Raw genomic sequence first — 16679 nt, forward strand, 5'->3', positions numbered from 1 at the left:
GTGAGGGACTGGAAACCCCGCGTTCAAAGGTCAAGGATTTCAAAGCCAGGTGTTTAAGAGTGATTGGTCAGGCCGGGCGGCGGTGGTGGCACACGCCTGTAATCCCAGCACTCAGGAGGCAGAGGCAGGTGGATCTCTGTAAGTTCAAGGCCAGCCTGGTCTACAGCGCTAGTTCCAGGACAGCTAGGACTGTTACACAGACGAAACCTGTCTCGAAAAACAAAATGAAAACAAACAAGACGAGTGATTGTTAAGAGTGAGAAACCCTAAAACTAGAGGTGAGAAGTCACGAAGTGTGGGATCAGGGTCAAAGGAAAGATCCCCAAATCTGGGTGCTGTGCTGAACACTTGCCATCCCAGATTTCTGGAGACTGAGACAGAAGCACCTGTGTTTTGGGGGTCATCTGGTCTGTATAGTGAGTCCCCGTCTTCAAATCAACCACAGACCCCCAAAAGGAGCAAAGATAAAACTCCCTGTGTCGAGAGAAAGAAATCTTGCTGGCGTGGCCCAGCGGTTCAGAGTGCTGGCTGCTCCTCCAGAGGACACAGGTTCAGTTCCCAGCACCACATGGAGGCTCACAGATACCTGTAACTCCAGCTCCATGGGAGCGGATGTCCTCTTTAGGCCTCAGACACTCACTCAGAAGCACACACACATACACATCAATAAAAAAGTACATTAAATTTTAGAAAGTGAAGGGGTGGCGGAGACCAGTAGTACCAAGCCCCCAGGTAAGGGCTCTTGCTGTGTAAGTCAGATGACCCGAGTTCAATCCCTGGAACTCACAGAAAGGAGGAAGGAGAAAACTGACTCCGCAGTCATGACCTCCATGTGCCCTATGGCGTACTGATCCCCACCCCACACATATGAACACACAATACACAACAGAGCTAAAGATCTTAGGGTCCCGGGACAGGCCAAGCTTCCACAGCCAGCCCAGTGGGGGTGGTGCACACCTTCAATTCCTGTACTCAGGAGGCAGATCTGTGAGTTCAAAGCCAGCCTGGTCGACACAGTGAGTCCCAGGCTAGCCAGGCTTACACAGTGGGACTCTCCTATCTGCAGGTATATGATGAGCAATGGGTACAAACCGGCACCATTAGACCTGAGCCACGTGAGGCTGACGCCTGCACAGACAACCCTGGTGGATCGGCTGGCAGAGAATGGGCACAACGTGTGGGCGAGAGACCGAGTGGCACAGGGGTGGAGCTATAGCGCTGTGCAGGACATCCCTGCGCGCAGAAACCCGCGCCTCGTGCCCTACCGCCTGCTGGATGAGGCCACCAAACGCAGCAATCGGGACAGTCTCTGCCAGGCTGTGCGCACCTTGCTGGGCTATGGCTACAACATTGAACCACCTGACCAGGAGTCCAGTGAGTGCTGACCTCTGTCTCCACATCTGCCCTTACCTTGACCTTGAACCCTGACCCTTGATCTCTGATCCAATCAGCCTCAAGTGGTTGACATTTCCAATCTTTAGCATTGAGTGGACTGATCAGAAGTTTGATAAGCACTGACCTTTGCCCTCAATTGTGACCCTTACCCATCATCCTTATCTTGACCCCAGTCTGACTCTGACCTTGATCTGACTCAGTGTTTGTGTGGGCCAGGACCACAATGTTGAGCTGTGGGACCATGCCATGTGTCCAGTGAGTGCTGACCTCCACATTTGACCTTTAACCCCAGTCCCTGGGTAAGCTGTATAACATGAAGCCACTCAAACAAGGGACCAAGGACCGAGTTTCTAACCCCTAGCCATAACTCAATCTTTCACCAATTCCAAACCAAGCCTTGACCCTAAGACTGACCGTTGTCCCCAAATCTCTCCCTCCCTCTCCTCTTTTCTGCACACTTTGTTTGTCTTCTGAGGAAGGATCTCAATAACTGAAGCTAGCCTGGTTTTCATTACGTAATCCAGGCTAGTCTCAAGATCATGAGTCTCCTGCCTCAGCCCCCATGTACTGGAATTATAGGTATGCCTGGCTGTGATTATAATTATTTTCAAGAAGGTGTCTTGTGTAGCCCAGGCAGGTCAGGTGAGCTTCTAACATGTACAGCTGAGGCTGGCCTTGAACTCCAGATTTTCCTTGTGACCCTTTATTTGTTTATTTTTGGAGGCAATATTTTTAATGTTTTTTCTCCTCTTCTTCCTCTTTCTGTTTTGAAACAGGGTCTCACTATGCAGCCCTGGTTGGCCTTGAACTCACAGAGATGCTCTTGCCTCTGTCTTCTAAGTATACAAGGAAAATATCCACCCTCATTGTCCCCCTCCAGCACCCCTAACACCCCCATATGCTCCTCCTCCCAACTCCATGTCCCCTATTATTTTCTTGACAAGTCCCTAAGTCCGTTGAATGCCGCTCATGTACGTATAGGTGTGGGACCCTGTGGAGCATTGGAAATCTGTTAGTAGCTACACATTCAAAACACTGATGCTGGGCTTGGTAACTTTAATCCCAGCCCTGGGGAGTTATAGACTGGTAAGATCTGTGAGTTCAAGGCCAGCCTGGTCTATATAGGAAGTTATAGGCCAGCTAGAGCTACACAATTAGACCTTGTCTCAAAACAAAACAAAACAAAACAAAACCCCGAGACTGTGAAGACCCTTAGTTTTTCTGGTCTCTCCTCTCTTTTGACATCTAACCCTAACCCTACTCTAATCCACTTCCCGCCCAGCCTCTTTACCTCTGCCTTACCTCCTCTGTAGGTCAGGTGGACAGCCAGTCTCGTGGGGATCGGGCCCGCATCTTCCGAGCAGAGAAGTCCTATGCAGTCCAGAGCGGCCGCTGGTACTTTGAGTTCGAAGCAGTCACCACAGGAGAGATGCGAGTGGGCTGGGCAAGGCCTGAGCTGCGACCTGATGTAGAGCTGGGAGCTGATGATTTGGCCTATGTCTTCAATGGGCACCGAGTGGGTACCTCCCTGGACTCCATTATGGTTTCTCCTAGTTACGCTTTCTAGCTTTGTCCAGTGGCACCTCACTGTTCTTTGATCCGTGCATGTATCATACTGTTTATCCATGGATCCACTGATCTATCCACCCAGCCACCCACTCACCCTGTCTCCCATCCATACTATTCACCATCGTCCGTCTGTGTAGGGTCTTTCTGCATAGCGTTAGCTGTCCTGGAACTCACTACATAGACCAATCTGACTTTGAACTCACAGAGTTCCATCTACTGCTTCCCAAGTGCTGGGACTAAAAGCATGCACCACCATTCTCAGGTTTTTTTTTTTTTTTAATTACAGGGTCTTGACATTCATCCTTGAAACTTGCTATTTTGTCACAAACTCATAATTCTCCTGCCTCTGGCTCCTGAGAACTGGTATTACAGGCACGAATCACTGTGTCTGACAGCAGCCATCCTCTGTCTATCCCTCCATCCTTCTACCCATCTGCTTATTCATCCGTTCCATCTGCCTACCCATTTATTCATGTGCACATCTCCTCACATTTCTTTCTTCCCTCCAGCAAACTGTCTCTCCGTTCTCCTATCCCTTTTCCCATCCAGCCCTGTACCAAGCTTCTCCTCCATCCCTATCATTGTCTATCAGTTCTAGGAACCTAAGAGTGTGTGTGGAGGACTTGCATAGGCCTAGTTTTCCTTCTATGCCTTTGCTTATATGCATCCCAAGTCCTACAGTACCACCTTGGTGGTCTGCCTGCCCTGGCCCCGGGCACAGCAGGAGGAAGCAGACAGAAGGAACGGGGTAGAGACTAGAGACAGGTTCCTGGATACAAATGTGGGAAGATGGGGTTCTGTGGATGACTTTCTGTCTCACATGCACCGAAGCTGATGCTGAGTGTGTCTCCGGCTGCCCTTTGTCTCCCTTTCTTTGTGTGTCTCCGCATTGTGTGTTCCTGGTTTCTCCTCATAGGGCCAGCGCTGGCATTTGGGCAGTGAGCCATTCGGACGCCCCTGGCAGCCAGGAGACGTTGTTGGCTGCATGATTGATCTCACAGAGAACACCATCATCTTCACCCTCAACGGCGAAGTCCTTATGTCCGACTCAGGCTCGGAAACAGCCTTCCGCGACATTGAGATTGGAGACGGTGAGAGCTGAGGCCCCTTGGTTCTCCCATCTTCCGTAGCGCCTCCTTCCCATGGATGCCTACTAACCCCACTCTGTCCCTTTCCCTCAGGCTTCCTGCCCGTCTGCAGCTTGGGGCCTGGTCAGGTGGGTCACCTGAACCTGGGCCAGGATGTGAGCTCCCTGCGTTTTTTTGCCATCTGTGGCCTCCAGGAAGGCTTCGAGCCCTTTGCCATCAATATGCAACGCCCAGTGACCACCTGGTTTAGCAAGAGCCTTCCTCAGTTTGAGCCTGTGCCCCTCGAGCACCCCCACTATGAGGTAAGAACTGGTCCCCATTCACATCATCATTATTATTATTCTGTGCTGCTGAGGCTCAAACACAGGGCGTGGTGCATACTAGATAACTTCTTTTTTCTCTTTTGTGGTGGTTTCAGGGATTGAATTTAGGGCCTTGCACATGCTAGGCAGGGGCTCCACCACTGAACCACACCCCAGCCCCTCACTGGGGGATTCTAGGTAGGGGCTTTACTGCTGAAATACATGTCCAACCCCTAGAATAACATCTTATAATTCTGTCCACCCTCCATTCTTCTTTTCACAATTCTCTTGTTGCCGTCTCTTCTATGCACAAGTGTCATAGACGGAGCTGTCAGCATAATGGGCTCCCAGGGTTGCCTTTTAAAGTACAACTTCCACAAATGACTTTCCGTCTTCATCTATAAAACAAGAGATGAGAGTAGAGAAATCATGATTAAATGACCCCAGTGGAACCAGCTGTTCCTGTTGTCCACAGTCCTGTTGTCCTAGAACTCGGGAACTGAAGGTAGAAGTTCAAGGCCATCTTTGGCTACTTAGAGAGTTCGAGGTCAGCCTGGGTGATATGAGACCCTGCCTATCTCAGAAACTCAGGGATGAGTAAGAAGAGGAAAAGGAGGGACATTGTGACTCTTCACCCGAAAGCACTGCGGTGTGCGTTTCTTCAGAGCTATGGCATGTCAGAGAGAACACAGGGCAGTGGTGGCCATCAGGAGACCAGACACTGGCACACTGTGGCCTAGTCCCCAGTCAGCCTATGTCTAAATTTGTCCAGTTGTGACAATCATTTCCCCCGCATTTTTTCAGAGTCAGGATCCACTTCAGACTCACGTGCTACATTTATTGGTTAGGTCTCTGTGCAGAATGTTCCCGATGTTTCTAGTTTTATGGCTTTAAATACATTTTTTTAAATATTTATTTTATTTTATTTTATTTTATTTGTGTGACTGTTTTGTCTGGATGTATATCTCTATATCATGTGTGTGCCTGGCACCTGTGAAAGTCAGAAGAGGGTGTCAGATCCCATGGAACTAGAGTTACAGATGTTTGTGAGCCTCCTGTGGGAGCTGGGAATAGAACCTGGGTCCTCTACACAATTAGCCGGTGCTCTTAACCATAGAGCCTGACTTGGACATTTTTGAAGACTAAAGGTTTTACAAAATGTCCTTAAATTTGGGTTTAGGAGATATTTTATTATAATCAGGTTCGTATTGTATGTGTGTGTGTGTGTTCTGTAGAAATATCACAGAAATTAAGTTGTGCCCTGCATTGTATGAGGTTGTTATATCTTTTTTGTTTTTAATTTGATTATTGTATATGTCTGGGTATTGGGTATTTTCCTGTCTGAATGTCTGTGCACCTCTTGTGTGTCTGGTATCTATGGAAGGCATTAGAGTCCCTGGAAGTGGAGTTGCAGATGGTTGTGGGCCACTATGTGGAGGCTGGGAATCAAACCCAGGGTCTCTGGAAGAGTAGCCAATGTGTTCTTAACTGCTGAGCCAGCTCATGTCTCCGGCCTGGAGGTTGCTACAGCTTATTGCCCTCAGCCTTCTGTACCCTGTGCCATGTGTTCTGTGCCCATGGCTTCAACCAACTGCACATCAAAAACATTTGAAAAGACTTTGCCTCTGTATGTGCAGATTTTCTTCTCACCATTATTTCCTAAAGAACACAGCAGAACCACCATTCCCATAGCACTGAGCTGTGTTGTATGTTGTATGTATGTTCAAAACATGAAGAGAAAAGACTGGGGATGCAGCTCTGTGGTAGAATGCTTGCCTAGTATGTGCCAGGTCTTAGGTTTGATCACCAGCACTGGGAAAAGTAAGTACATGAGTAAGAGCATGTGGAGGATGTGTGTGTGTGTGTGTGTGTGTGTGTGTGTGTGTGTGTGTGTGTATGTATGTATGTTAGATGTGAGCACTTTGCTGTTACATAGGGAACCATTCATTTGGGCATCTGCAGATGGTTTGAGCATTCTACACAGCTCTGCTGACCCAAGTTAACTAGGTTTGCTTCATGGAATGAAGCCTGTCAGATTGCTCCCCTGTCGACGGCTGCTTTGCTCTCAGTGATTGACAGATGATCAAACAGAGCAACAAACCCAGCCTTGGCAGTGCTTGCGTTTCCTCAGCACTTAGGAGCGGAGGCGGGGAACTCAGGTGCTCAGGGTCAGCCTGGGCTACGTGGACCTGTTTCATAAGCAACAAAACTAGCCAAGTGGGTCACAAATGACTTTAATCCCAGCACTTGAGAGGCAAAGGCAGGTGGCTCTCTATGAGTTTGAAGTCAGCTTGGTCTACATAGAATTCCAGGCCAGCTAGGGCTATACAGCAAGACCCTAACTCAAAACAAACCAGCAAACAAAACACCCACCACTTTCACTACCACCATCTCCACCATCTTCACCACCATCACACCACCACCTCCACCATCTTCACCACCATCACACCACCACCTCCACCATCTTCACCACCATCACACCACCACCTCCACCATCTTCACCACCATCACACCACCACTACTACCACCTCCACCACTACTACCTCTACCATCAGCACCTCCACCACCATCTCCACCTCCACAACCTCCACCTCCATCACCTGCATCATCACATCTACCTTCATCACCTTCAACAGTACCAAAATCTCTACCTCCATCAACTCCACCACCGTCATCACCTCTGCCCCACCTTTACCACCATTATCACCTCCACCATTACCACCACACCCACCACTATCACCATCATCACCCCCACCACCACTTCCACTCCTAACACAATCAGTGATATGGGGGATATTTTAGAACAAAGGATATAGAATACTTTTTAGTGGGGCCATGTCTAAAGGAGTTTGGAGTTTTGGAAATGTATTTCTGTTGGCAAGAGATCCCAGGAGTGGAGACGGAGCCTGAATGGCAAGAGAGGACCTAATGGGAGCTGGACTCTACTCTGCCAGAGTAGAGCTAATGCAAACAACTGGACATCACGGCAGAGAGTTGTCAGTGCAGACAACTGGACATCACAGCAGCGAGAGTGAAGAAGCCAGAATGAACCTCACAAACACAATGCAGAGTGAGAGAAGTCAAGTACAAAAGAGAGCAGGCTGTGGGAGTTTATTCATAGAACATTCTGGAACAGGCCAGGCTAATGGGTGGTGTGACAGATTGAGAGGTGTGTTACCGCAAAGGAGTAATGCAGAGACAGCGCTGGTGTCTTCACACAGAAGTCACAGAGGGAATCTTTGTTGTCAGGGAACAATGGCGGAAGAGGGCTCCTGAGAGAGAGGGGAGAAAATGGGTTTTATCGGCACAGTTTGGGGTGAATTCTCCAGATAGTGAAGAACACAGGGCCAGGTAAGGATTTAGAACTTGGGGAGACAACTCCACTTCTGCTGCCTGTGGATTAATCTCTAGAAAACCCATGAGAAGCCTGGGTTGGTGGCACAGCCTGGGACCCAGCACTCAGGAGGCCAAAGCAGGAGGCCAGTTTGAGGCCAGCCTGGGCTACATGGCAAGGCCCTATCTCATAAATCCAAGGGCTGGAATGCAGCTCAGTGGTTCATTGTTTGTCCAGCATGTACAAGGCCCTGGTCCCATATGCAGCAACACACATGTGCACACACACACACGCACACGCACACACACGTGTATACACACACACACACACACACATCCTCGAGAATCTATCTTGCCCACATGTCACACAGGGCTCTTTTGGGTCCTACCCTTTATTTAAGCCACACTGGCCAAGTGGTTCCCAGGAATAGGTCCATTTCTCCATTTGGGTGCTGGGTGCACGGGAGTGCTCAATCTGTAGAAATCCATCGTGATGTCATTATAGAGTTCATACCTTCCGAGCAAGCATCGCATTTGCTCACACTTTCCTCTGGGGAGCCTCTCCAACTCTGAGCCTCTGAGCTGCTCTCTCTGCAGAGATCCCCCTAGGACCGTAGGAGGCAGACCCTCACTGTGTTCGCTGATGTGTTTCTAGCTCCCAGAACAGTGCCTGGCACACAGTGGGTGCTCCTGAGATATTTATAGTATGGATAGATGATGTCAAGATGGGTGGATAATACATGGACAGATGGATGATGTGTGGAAGGATGGTGTGTGTGGTGTATGAACGTATGTATGTATGTATGAACCTGGGTAGGTGCATAGGTGAGTGGCTGGCTCATGGATGAGTACACAGTTGGGTGCGTGGAGTTATGCATTGAATGCATATGTGGGCGCCTTACTCTGGAGTGCACAGGTAGGTTCTGATGCCAGTATAGGACCAAGCTGTTACTTTTCAAATGGCTCAGAACTTGGCAGAAGGCTGATAGCATTCCTCAGCCAAGCCCTATTCATCCAGAGGAGAGGTTACCATTGGATAATTCCCACACGGGAACCCAATAGGGACTTTACACGGAACCATGTTTAGGACCAGAGGCCTGGCCTAGTTCACAAGCCCGGCTCAGAACTTCTGCCTTCCTTCCTCTCCCAAGGTGGCGCGCATGGACGGCACTGTGGATACACCACCCTGCCTTCGCTTGACCCACCGCACCTGGGGCTCACAGAACAGCCTGGTGGAGATGCTGTTCCTCCGGCTCAGCCTTCCTGTTCAGTTCCATCAGCACTTCCGCTGCACTGCAGGGGCCACGCCCCTGGCATCACCCGGCCTGCAGCCGCCTGCAGAAGATGAGGCCCGGGCAGCAGAACCTGATACTGACTATGAAAACCTGCGCCGCTCAGCTGGAGGCTGGGGAGAGGCTGAGGGGAGCAAGGAGGGAACTGCCAAGGAGGGGGCACCCGGAGGCACTGCCCAGGGTGGGATAGAGGCCCAGCCCACCAGGGCAGAGAATGAGAAAGACGCTACCACTGAGAAGAACAAGAAGAGGGGGTGAGTCCAGACTGGGGCTAGCACGCAGCTCAGGGTCTGTTTAGGGATCCCCAATATGCAACTTCAATAATTTAAGAAGCCTCCGTTGCACCCAGAGGGGTCTGTGTGTGCTAAGCGAGGTCAGAACACTGAGAGATCTTGTCTCACATGGATGCTATTATCTCCCAGTGATGCCGTCTTTTTCACAAAAGTGTGAAATTGGAGAACACTGCTACACAGCACGGGAGACCCCAAAGTGCTCAATGGATGTCATTAGCCATGAACACTAACGGGGGCTTCCTTATCCTGTTGGAGCTTACTGTGCCCCCCCCATGCCTCAGTGGACACAGAGTGGCCTTCTAAGTTGGGATCCATTCTTTGTCTCCAATGATCCCCAAAACTAATGTTAGCTAGATGGAGTGGTACACACCTTTAACGCTAGCACTCAGGAGGTGGAGGGAGGTGGATCTCTATGAGTTCAAGGACAGCCTGGTCTATGTAGTGAGTTCTGGGCCAGCTAGGGTTACATAAGAGAGACCCTGTCTTGAAAAAAAAAAAAACCCAACAAACAGCCAAAACTGAACTAACTTCAAAAAAGGCCTTTGGAAGGTACTGGATTGAAAGGAAATCTACTTCCCCCTGTTATGATAGTGACTTTCAGGTCAATAGAATTCTGTCTCTCGGAGGTTGATTGGAGGTGGTGGAGGGCTGTTGGTATCTAGCACAGTCGGAGGTGGCTGTCGCTGGAAGAGCCCACACGGCTTGTAGTGTATAGGACAGTGTCCACAATGAAGGCTTGCTAACAAGGCGTGGTGCTTCACCTATAATTCCAGCACTTGGGAGGTGAAGGCAAGAGAATCATAAGTTCAAAAGCCAGCCTAGGCTATGCAGAAAGAATCTACCTCAAGAACAGGCAAAGTGTGAGCCAGGTGGTGGTATCCCAGCACTCGGGAGGCAGAGGCAGTCAGCTCTCTGTGAGTTCAAAGCCAGCTAGCTTAGTCTACAGAGTGAGTTCCAGGACAGGCAGGGCTACGCAGGGAAACCCTGTCTCTGAAAACCAAAAACCAAACCAAACCAAACCAAACCAAACCAAACAAACAAACAAAAAAACAGGCCAAGTGTGCTGCACACCTATAATCCCAGCACTTAGGCAGCAGAAGGGAAACTGTTAGCCTGAGCCACATAGTGAATCTAGACCAGCCAGGGCTATGTAGTGAGACCCTACCACAAAAACAAACAAGCAACATTAATGAAAACAAACCAAACAAAAAGCCAAGCAGGTCTGGGGCAGTTGGCTCAGTCAGAAAAGTGCTTGCCTTGAAGCACAGGCTTCAGTTCGAGCCCCAGAAACCACAATAAAATGCCAGTAGTGGTCTCAGGAGCTTGCAGTCCCAGGACTGGGGAAGTGTAGACAGGTAGGCTCCTATGGCTCTATGGCTAGCCCGCCTCGCCTACTAAGGGGTGCTCCATGCCAACAAAAGACACCGTCTTGGACAGCCAAGGCTACACAGAGCAACCCTGTCTTGAAAAGCGAAAGAAAAAGGAAAAGAAAGAGAGGGAGAAAAAAAAAGACACACTGTCTTGCAAAACAAGGTGGGTGTCACTTCCTGAGGACACCCAAGGTTGTCCTCTGGCCTCCACATTCATGCACACACATGTGCGCCCACATGAATACACAAGCATGCACACACACACACACACACACACACGGATGGATGGATGGATGGATGGATGGATGGATGGAGAGAGAGAGATAGAGACAGACAGACAGAGAAAAACAGATAGAGAGAGACAGACAGACAGACAGATAGAACACAAATGGCAAATGTTGATTTAGGGAAACCACTGTGTATTCCCAAAGAGGACCCCCCATATTTCTGGTCACCCTCTTTATTTTGTTTTGTTTTTATAGTTTTGTTTTTCAGACTGGGTCTCGCATAGCCCAGTCTGGCCTCGAATTTGCTGTCTAGTGAGGATGGCCTTGAACTCCTAGTTTCTTGTCTCACATGCTCCCTAGTGCCTGTGTGTGCCGCCACACTTAGCTCTCAGTACATACATCATGCTACCTAGTGCCTGTGTGTGTGCCGCCACACTTAGCTCTCAGTAGCCCTCTGTAAGTGTGTGTGGTCCAGCATCCACAAGTACAGCACACAGCACCTCTGGAATAGACCGGGTTGGGCCAGCCTGGAATCCCTGCCCTCAAGAGGCAGACTATTAGTGTTAGAAGGAGGGTCTAACCAGGACAGATATGGGCACATGGATGGCTGTGGTGGGGTGCCGGGGCTGGGCTTAGGAGCAGCTTCTCACAGCAGACTTCCCTCTGACTTCCAGGTTCTTATTCAAGGCCAAGAAGGTGGCCATGATGACCCAGCCACCTACCACCCCTGCTCTTCCCCGACTTCCTCGAGATGTGGTACCAGCAGACAACCGTGATGATCCTGAGATCATCCTCAATACCACCACGGTGTGAACCTAGAACCCTCAGCACTGGGGTCCCCTCAGCATAACAGGGAAACTCCAAAATTCCCAACTCAGGGCTGTCATCCTTCTGTTTGAGATGCCCCAATACCCTGTAGAGAGGAGGATACAGCACTCATTGATGCTGTCCTTGGAATCCCCTACGTAGTTAGTGGCTTGAAGATGGTAGGGGTTCAATGAAGCTATAAGGCAAACTAATATAATTCTTAGGGATCCCAAAGTCCAGAGGATAAGCCAATAGAGATTTGGCTTAAACATTTGGGGTCAATTATAATATAAATGCAATGCTTAAAGTTCAAAAACCACTCTAATATATTCCTAGGAGTAAACATCCATAGTTATCCCAATATGGTTTGAGTCCTAGATACTTGTTAAGACAGAAATCTTATTCACGCTGGGCTTGCTGGCATAGGCATGTCATTCCAGCTACTTAGGAGACTGAGGCAGGAGGGTCAGAAGTTGAAGGCCTGCCTGGACTACAGAGGAGTTTCAGAACCAGCTTGTGCAACATAGTGCACAAAATGTAAAAAGAGGGCTGGGGAGTGTAGCTCAGCAATAGAGCAGTTGCCTATTCCTGAGGCCCTAGATTCTACCCTTAGTCCAAGAGAGGAGGGGAGGGGAGGGGAGGGAAGGGAAAGAGGAAAGAGAGGCGCATCTTAGCATTTAGGACCTTAGGATCATAGGCCACCTAGGTCCCACTTGACTGAGTCAGTTCACTGCTCAGTGCCCTCTAGTGGAAGGACTGTGATTCCTCACGGGGGAATAAAAGGGTAAAAATGGTGCATTCCCCCCCCCCCCCCCCCCCCCCCGTCATCCGCCGCCCTACAGTGAGGTGGCCGGGCAGACTGTGGTCAGATCCTGTAAGGAGCCTTAGAGCAGTTAGCTAATATTGTGAGCTATTATTTATTGTTTTGCTGTAGTCTGAAAAGGGACCCTATTATTTATTGTTTTGCTGTAGTCTGAAAAGGGTGCCACCAAATATTCCCAAGGAATCCATCCCCCAATCTAGAAGAATTTGAAGAGTGACGCCAACGCAAACACTTAGTCTTGAGGCTTCTCTCATTTAGAAACTTCCTGTTAAACTCCCAGAATCCACAAGATGGGTTTAGAGTCCCAAGAAGGGCCGCCTTTCTGACTGACCTCTGGTCCTCTCTTTGTGTCCCCAGTACTATTACTCTGTGAGGATCTTCGCAGGTCAGGAGCCCAGCTGTGTGTGGGTGGGCTGGGTCACGCCTGACTACCATCAGCACGACATGAGCTTTGACCTCAGCAAGGTCCGGGCAGTGACGGTGACCATGGGGGACGAGCAAGGCAACGTCCATAGCAGGTGCTGGGGCACAGTGAGGGGGACTTGGCGCAGGTGGGGGTTGGCATGGGTAGGGTGGGGGCACCAGCCACCAGCTTTGGGGCTGCCTGAGGGCCTTCTGAAACAAGAGGAGTCACGGCACCCACTTCAGAAGCCTTTCTTCTCTGTTTATGTTCATTGCTCTCTAATTGTTCTGTTTTCTTTTATGCTCCCTTTTCAAATATTTTATCACCGTTTATTTTTCCCTCCATCTCTTCTGGCTCCCAGAAGATCCTCTTTCGCTCCTCCTCTGTTCTTCTAACCCCTTTTCATGATGCCCATGTTAACCTACGGGTTTTTGCTAAAGCCTTGGGACCTGGGGTGTGGGGTTTCTGTGCTCAGTCTGCAGGTGGTGGGCATTTGGGAGTGGGGCTCTGAGACTGTGGTATTCTGGGAGTGTGGGGAGGATGGTATCCGGCCTTCCCAGGATGAGGATGTGCGCCATAACCACGCCTGTCTTTTCCAGCCTCAAGTGCAGCAACTGTTACATGGTGTGGGGCGGGGATTTTGTGAGTTCTGGGCAGCAAGGCCGGATCAGCCACACGGACCTTGTCATTGGCTGTCTGGTGGATTTGGCCACGGGCTTGATGACCTTTACAGCCAATGGCAAAGAAAGCAACACCTTTTTCCAGGTGAGCCCAGCCCCTCACAGCTTAGCACCATCTGCTTTTCCTAGTCTTGCTGGTGGACCCTTTCTATTCTACCCTGGAGACTTAAAACAGGTCCAAGCTAATCTCCCCCGGGAGTCACTGGGAGCTGTCTAATTGAACTTCCATTAACTTAGGCCCAGGTTGGAGGAGACAGCACAGCCTAGTTTGTTGTCATTTAAGTGTCTACATGTATTTTGGGCACACAGAGACCTGGGAGGAGCTGTGCAGTGAGTCCCTGTTGATAAGCATACCACCCAACCCTATCAGCTCTCTCCACATGGATGTCTACCTAGCTGTCCTTTCGCCCATCTAAGGCAGTCTTCTCAAAATTTTTTTATTTATTATTATTTTTTTAATTTTTAGAGGTGCCTCCACATGGAGCTCATTATTGAAAGATGTATCTACTTATTAGATGTGTTTGTGTGCATGGGTGTTTTGCCTGCATGCATGGAAATGTGCCATGTGCATGCCCGGTGATCGTGGAGGTCAGAAGAGGGCATCAGATCCTCTGAAACTGGAGCTACCATGTAGCTGGGAACTGAACCTGGGTCCTCTTGAAGAGCAGCCAGTGCTCTTAGCCATGGAGTCACCTCTCCAGTCCCTATTTTATTGTTTTATGAGAAAAGATTTTATGTAGCCCAAGCTGACCTTAAACTCATCATGTAGCCAAGGATAGCCTAAACTCCCGAATCTCCTGCCTTTACTTCCCAAGTGCTGGCTGGATTACAGGCCTGTGCCACCGTGCTCAGCTTGCAGAACCATCTTTTAAGTGGAGAATTTCAGAAATGTACAAAAGCAGAATAGCATAATGAGCCACCAGGTCCCCATTACCGGCTTCAACTGCCACCCACTCAGAGCCAATCTCATTTCATTTTTCCGCCTACTTCCCTTCCACTCCCACTGGAGGACTCTGAAAGAAATTGCCGACATCATATAGTTTCATCTCTTTAAAAGATAAAGATTATTTTTAAAAGGCAGAACCACAATACCGCTATCACCGAAAAGAAAAAAAAAGATCCCTAACTGTTCCTGCCTGTCGTCAAATATCTAGTTCATGTTCAGATTCCTCTGATTGTCTTGCAAATCTTTTCTTGCCATTTCTTTGTTCGAATCATAATCTAAGTGAAGCTGTATCCTTTAATGATTTCCTACATCCTTTAAATCTCCTCACACATTGCCCTCTTTCCTTCCTTCCTTCCTTCCTTCCTTCCTTCCTTCCTTCCTCCCTCCTTCCCTCCCTTCCTTCCCTTTTTTTTTTTAAGATAGGATCTTATGTACCCTAGGCTAGCTTATGTAGCCAAGGCTGGCCTTGAACTCCTGATCCTTCTGCCCCCACCTCCAAGTGCTGAGATTACAGATGTATGCCACTGCACACCACTTGTGTTCTCCCTCCTTCCACCCTCTCCTCCCATACTCCACCCTCCCTCCCAGGCCCTCTGTCCTTACGTACCTGACGGGGAAGCAGACTGTACTGCAACACTTGGCTCCTTCCAGTGTGGTCTCTGGGCCAGCATCGTCTGGGATCTCATTAGATCCGCAGAGTCTCAGGCTTCTCCTCACCCCTGCTGACTGTGAATCTTTGCACAGGGGAGTTCTGTGCACATTAACTCTGGAGAGCTCTGGCCAAGCTGCCTACAGCCTCTCGGCTGTCACCTAACACCTTCCTTGCCCTTTGTATGTCCTATGAAGGGGTGGGAGGGGGTTGGTCTATGGACGCTGTCAGGTTCCAGCTTGGATCTGGCAAGGCTTCTCCTGACCAGTGTTGTCTGGGGAGAGGAAGGCTGATGAGAGTGGGCTCCAGTTAGGAGGGTTGGAGGAAGCCAGTCAGGGGACGCTCTGGCTTCTGAAGAGGGAGTCAGGAAAGGCATTCCTGGAGCAGCCGTGGTGTGCACAATGATGCAGCTGACAGGTTGCTCCGCAGGAGCGGGGAAAGCTTGGCCTGGCTGCCCCAGGGTCACCTACAGCCACTGTGGATCTCCAGTGTGGATCTGCAAAACCGGGCGAGAGTCCATGCTGCCTTCGGAGCGCCGCCTCTCACTTCTTGACCTCATCTCCCAGGTGGAACCCAACACAAAACTGTTCCCTGCTGTCTTCGTCCTGCCCACCCACCAGAACGTCGTCCAGTTTGAGTTGGGGAAGCAGAAGGCAAGGAGACAGGGATGGGTGCAGGCCAAGGCTGGGGGTGTGCAGAAGGTTTCCATGGAGGGCCGGGAGGACTGTGGATCCCAGCCCACGCTTTCTTCCCAACCCACAGAACATCATGCCGCTGTCAGCCGCCATGTTCCAGAGTGAGCGCAAGAACCCAGCCCCTCAGTGCCCGCCAAGGCTGGAGGTCCAGATGCTGATGCCAGTCTCCTGGAGCCGAATGCCCAACCACTTCCTGCATGTGGACACTCGGCGTGCCGGGGAGCGTCTTGGCTGGGCTGTGCAGTGCCAGGAGCCTCTGATGATGATGGCGCTGCACATCCCAGAGGAGAACAGGTCAGGGCCCTGCTGGGCTCAGTGCCTTCCCCAACCACAACCCCAGGGCTCCACTCGGTCCTAGGACGTTCCAGGTACTAGAAAGAGGTCCCTGACTTGGCACCAGCCTCCTCCGATCGTCTCCTGTCTCCCGGGGAGCTCTGGATCTGCCTCAGGGAACCCCTTAGACCCACCCAAGTGGACCTCATATTCATCTCAGGAGAGTACAGTTATACCCCAGGGACCCCAGACCACAGTGCAGGATTGTAAATCCATCTCAAAGAGCCCAGACTGTGATCAAACTCCCCAGCCCAGGCATTTCTCAGAAAGCTTCAACTGTATTCCAGGGCCTCTGGGCACATTCCGGGAGACTTCAGGCATGTCTCATGGAGATCTGGAACCCACTCTAGGGGTTCCTGACACGCCGAGACCTGTGTTTACATAGATGTCAGAAAATGTTTACGTATTCAATGCTGAAGGTTTGAACCTAAGGCCTCTCCCATGCTAGGCAAGTGTTCTACCACCGGGCTATAG

General features: G+C 50.1%; 1 protein-coding gene across 1 annotated transcript in view; it reads left to right on the forward strand.

Annotated features, from left to right (window-relative positions):
- Nucleotides 1-16679, forward strand: part of Ryr1 (ryanodine receptor 1) — a 121311-nt gene that overhangs the window by 25936 nt on the left and 78696 nt on the right. Inside the window, exons 24-33 of the mRNA XM_087907114.1 lie at nt 1067-1374; nt 2709-2911; nt 3881-4055; nt 4146-4354; nt 8839-9233; nt 11544-11676; nt 12857-13017; nt 13502-13667; nt 15744-15830; nt 15940-16166. Of these exons, the coding sequence (XP_087763240.1) occupies nt 1067-1374; nt 2709-2911; nt 3881-4055; nt 4146-4354; nt 8839-9233; nt 11544-11676; nt 12857-13017; nt 13502-13667; nt 15744-15830; nt 15940-16166 (2064 nt within the window). The remainder of the gene's footprint in view (nt 1-1066; nt 1375-2708; nt 2912-3880; nt 4056-4145; nt 4355-8838; nt 9234-11543; nt 11677-12856; nt 13018-13501; nt 13668-15743; nt 15831-15939; nt 16167-16679) is intronic.

This window comes from Myodes glareolus, chromosome 1 (assembly GCF_982192425.1).
Source record: "Myodes glareolus chromosome 1, mMyoGla1.1, whole genome shotgun sequence".
NCBI classification, from domain to species: domain Eukaryota; kingdom Metazoa; phylum Chordata; class Mammalia; order Rodentia; family Cricetidae; genus Myodes; species Myodes glareolus.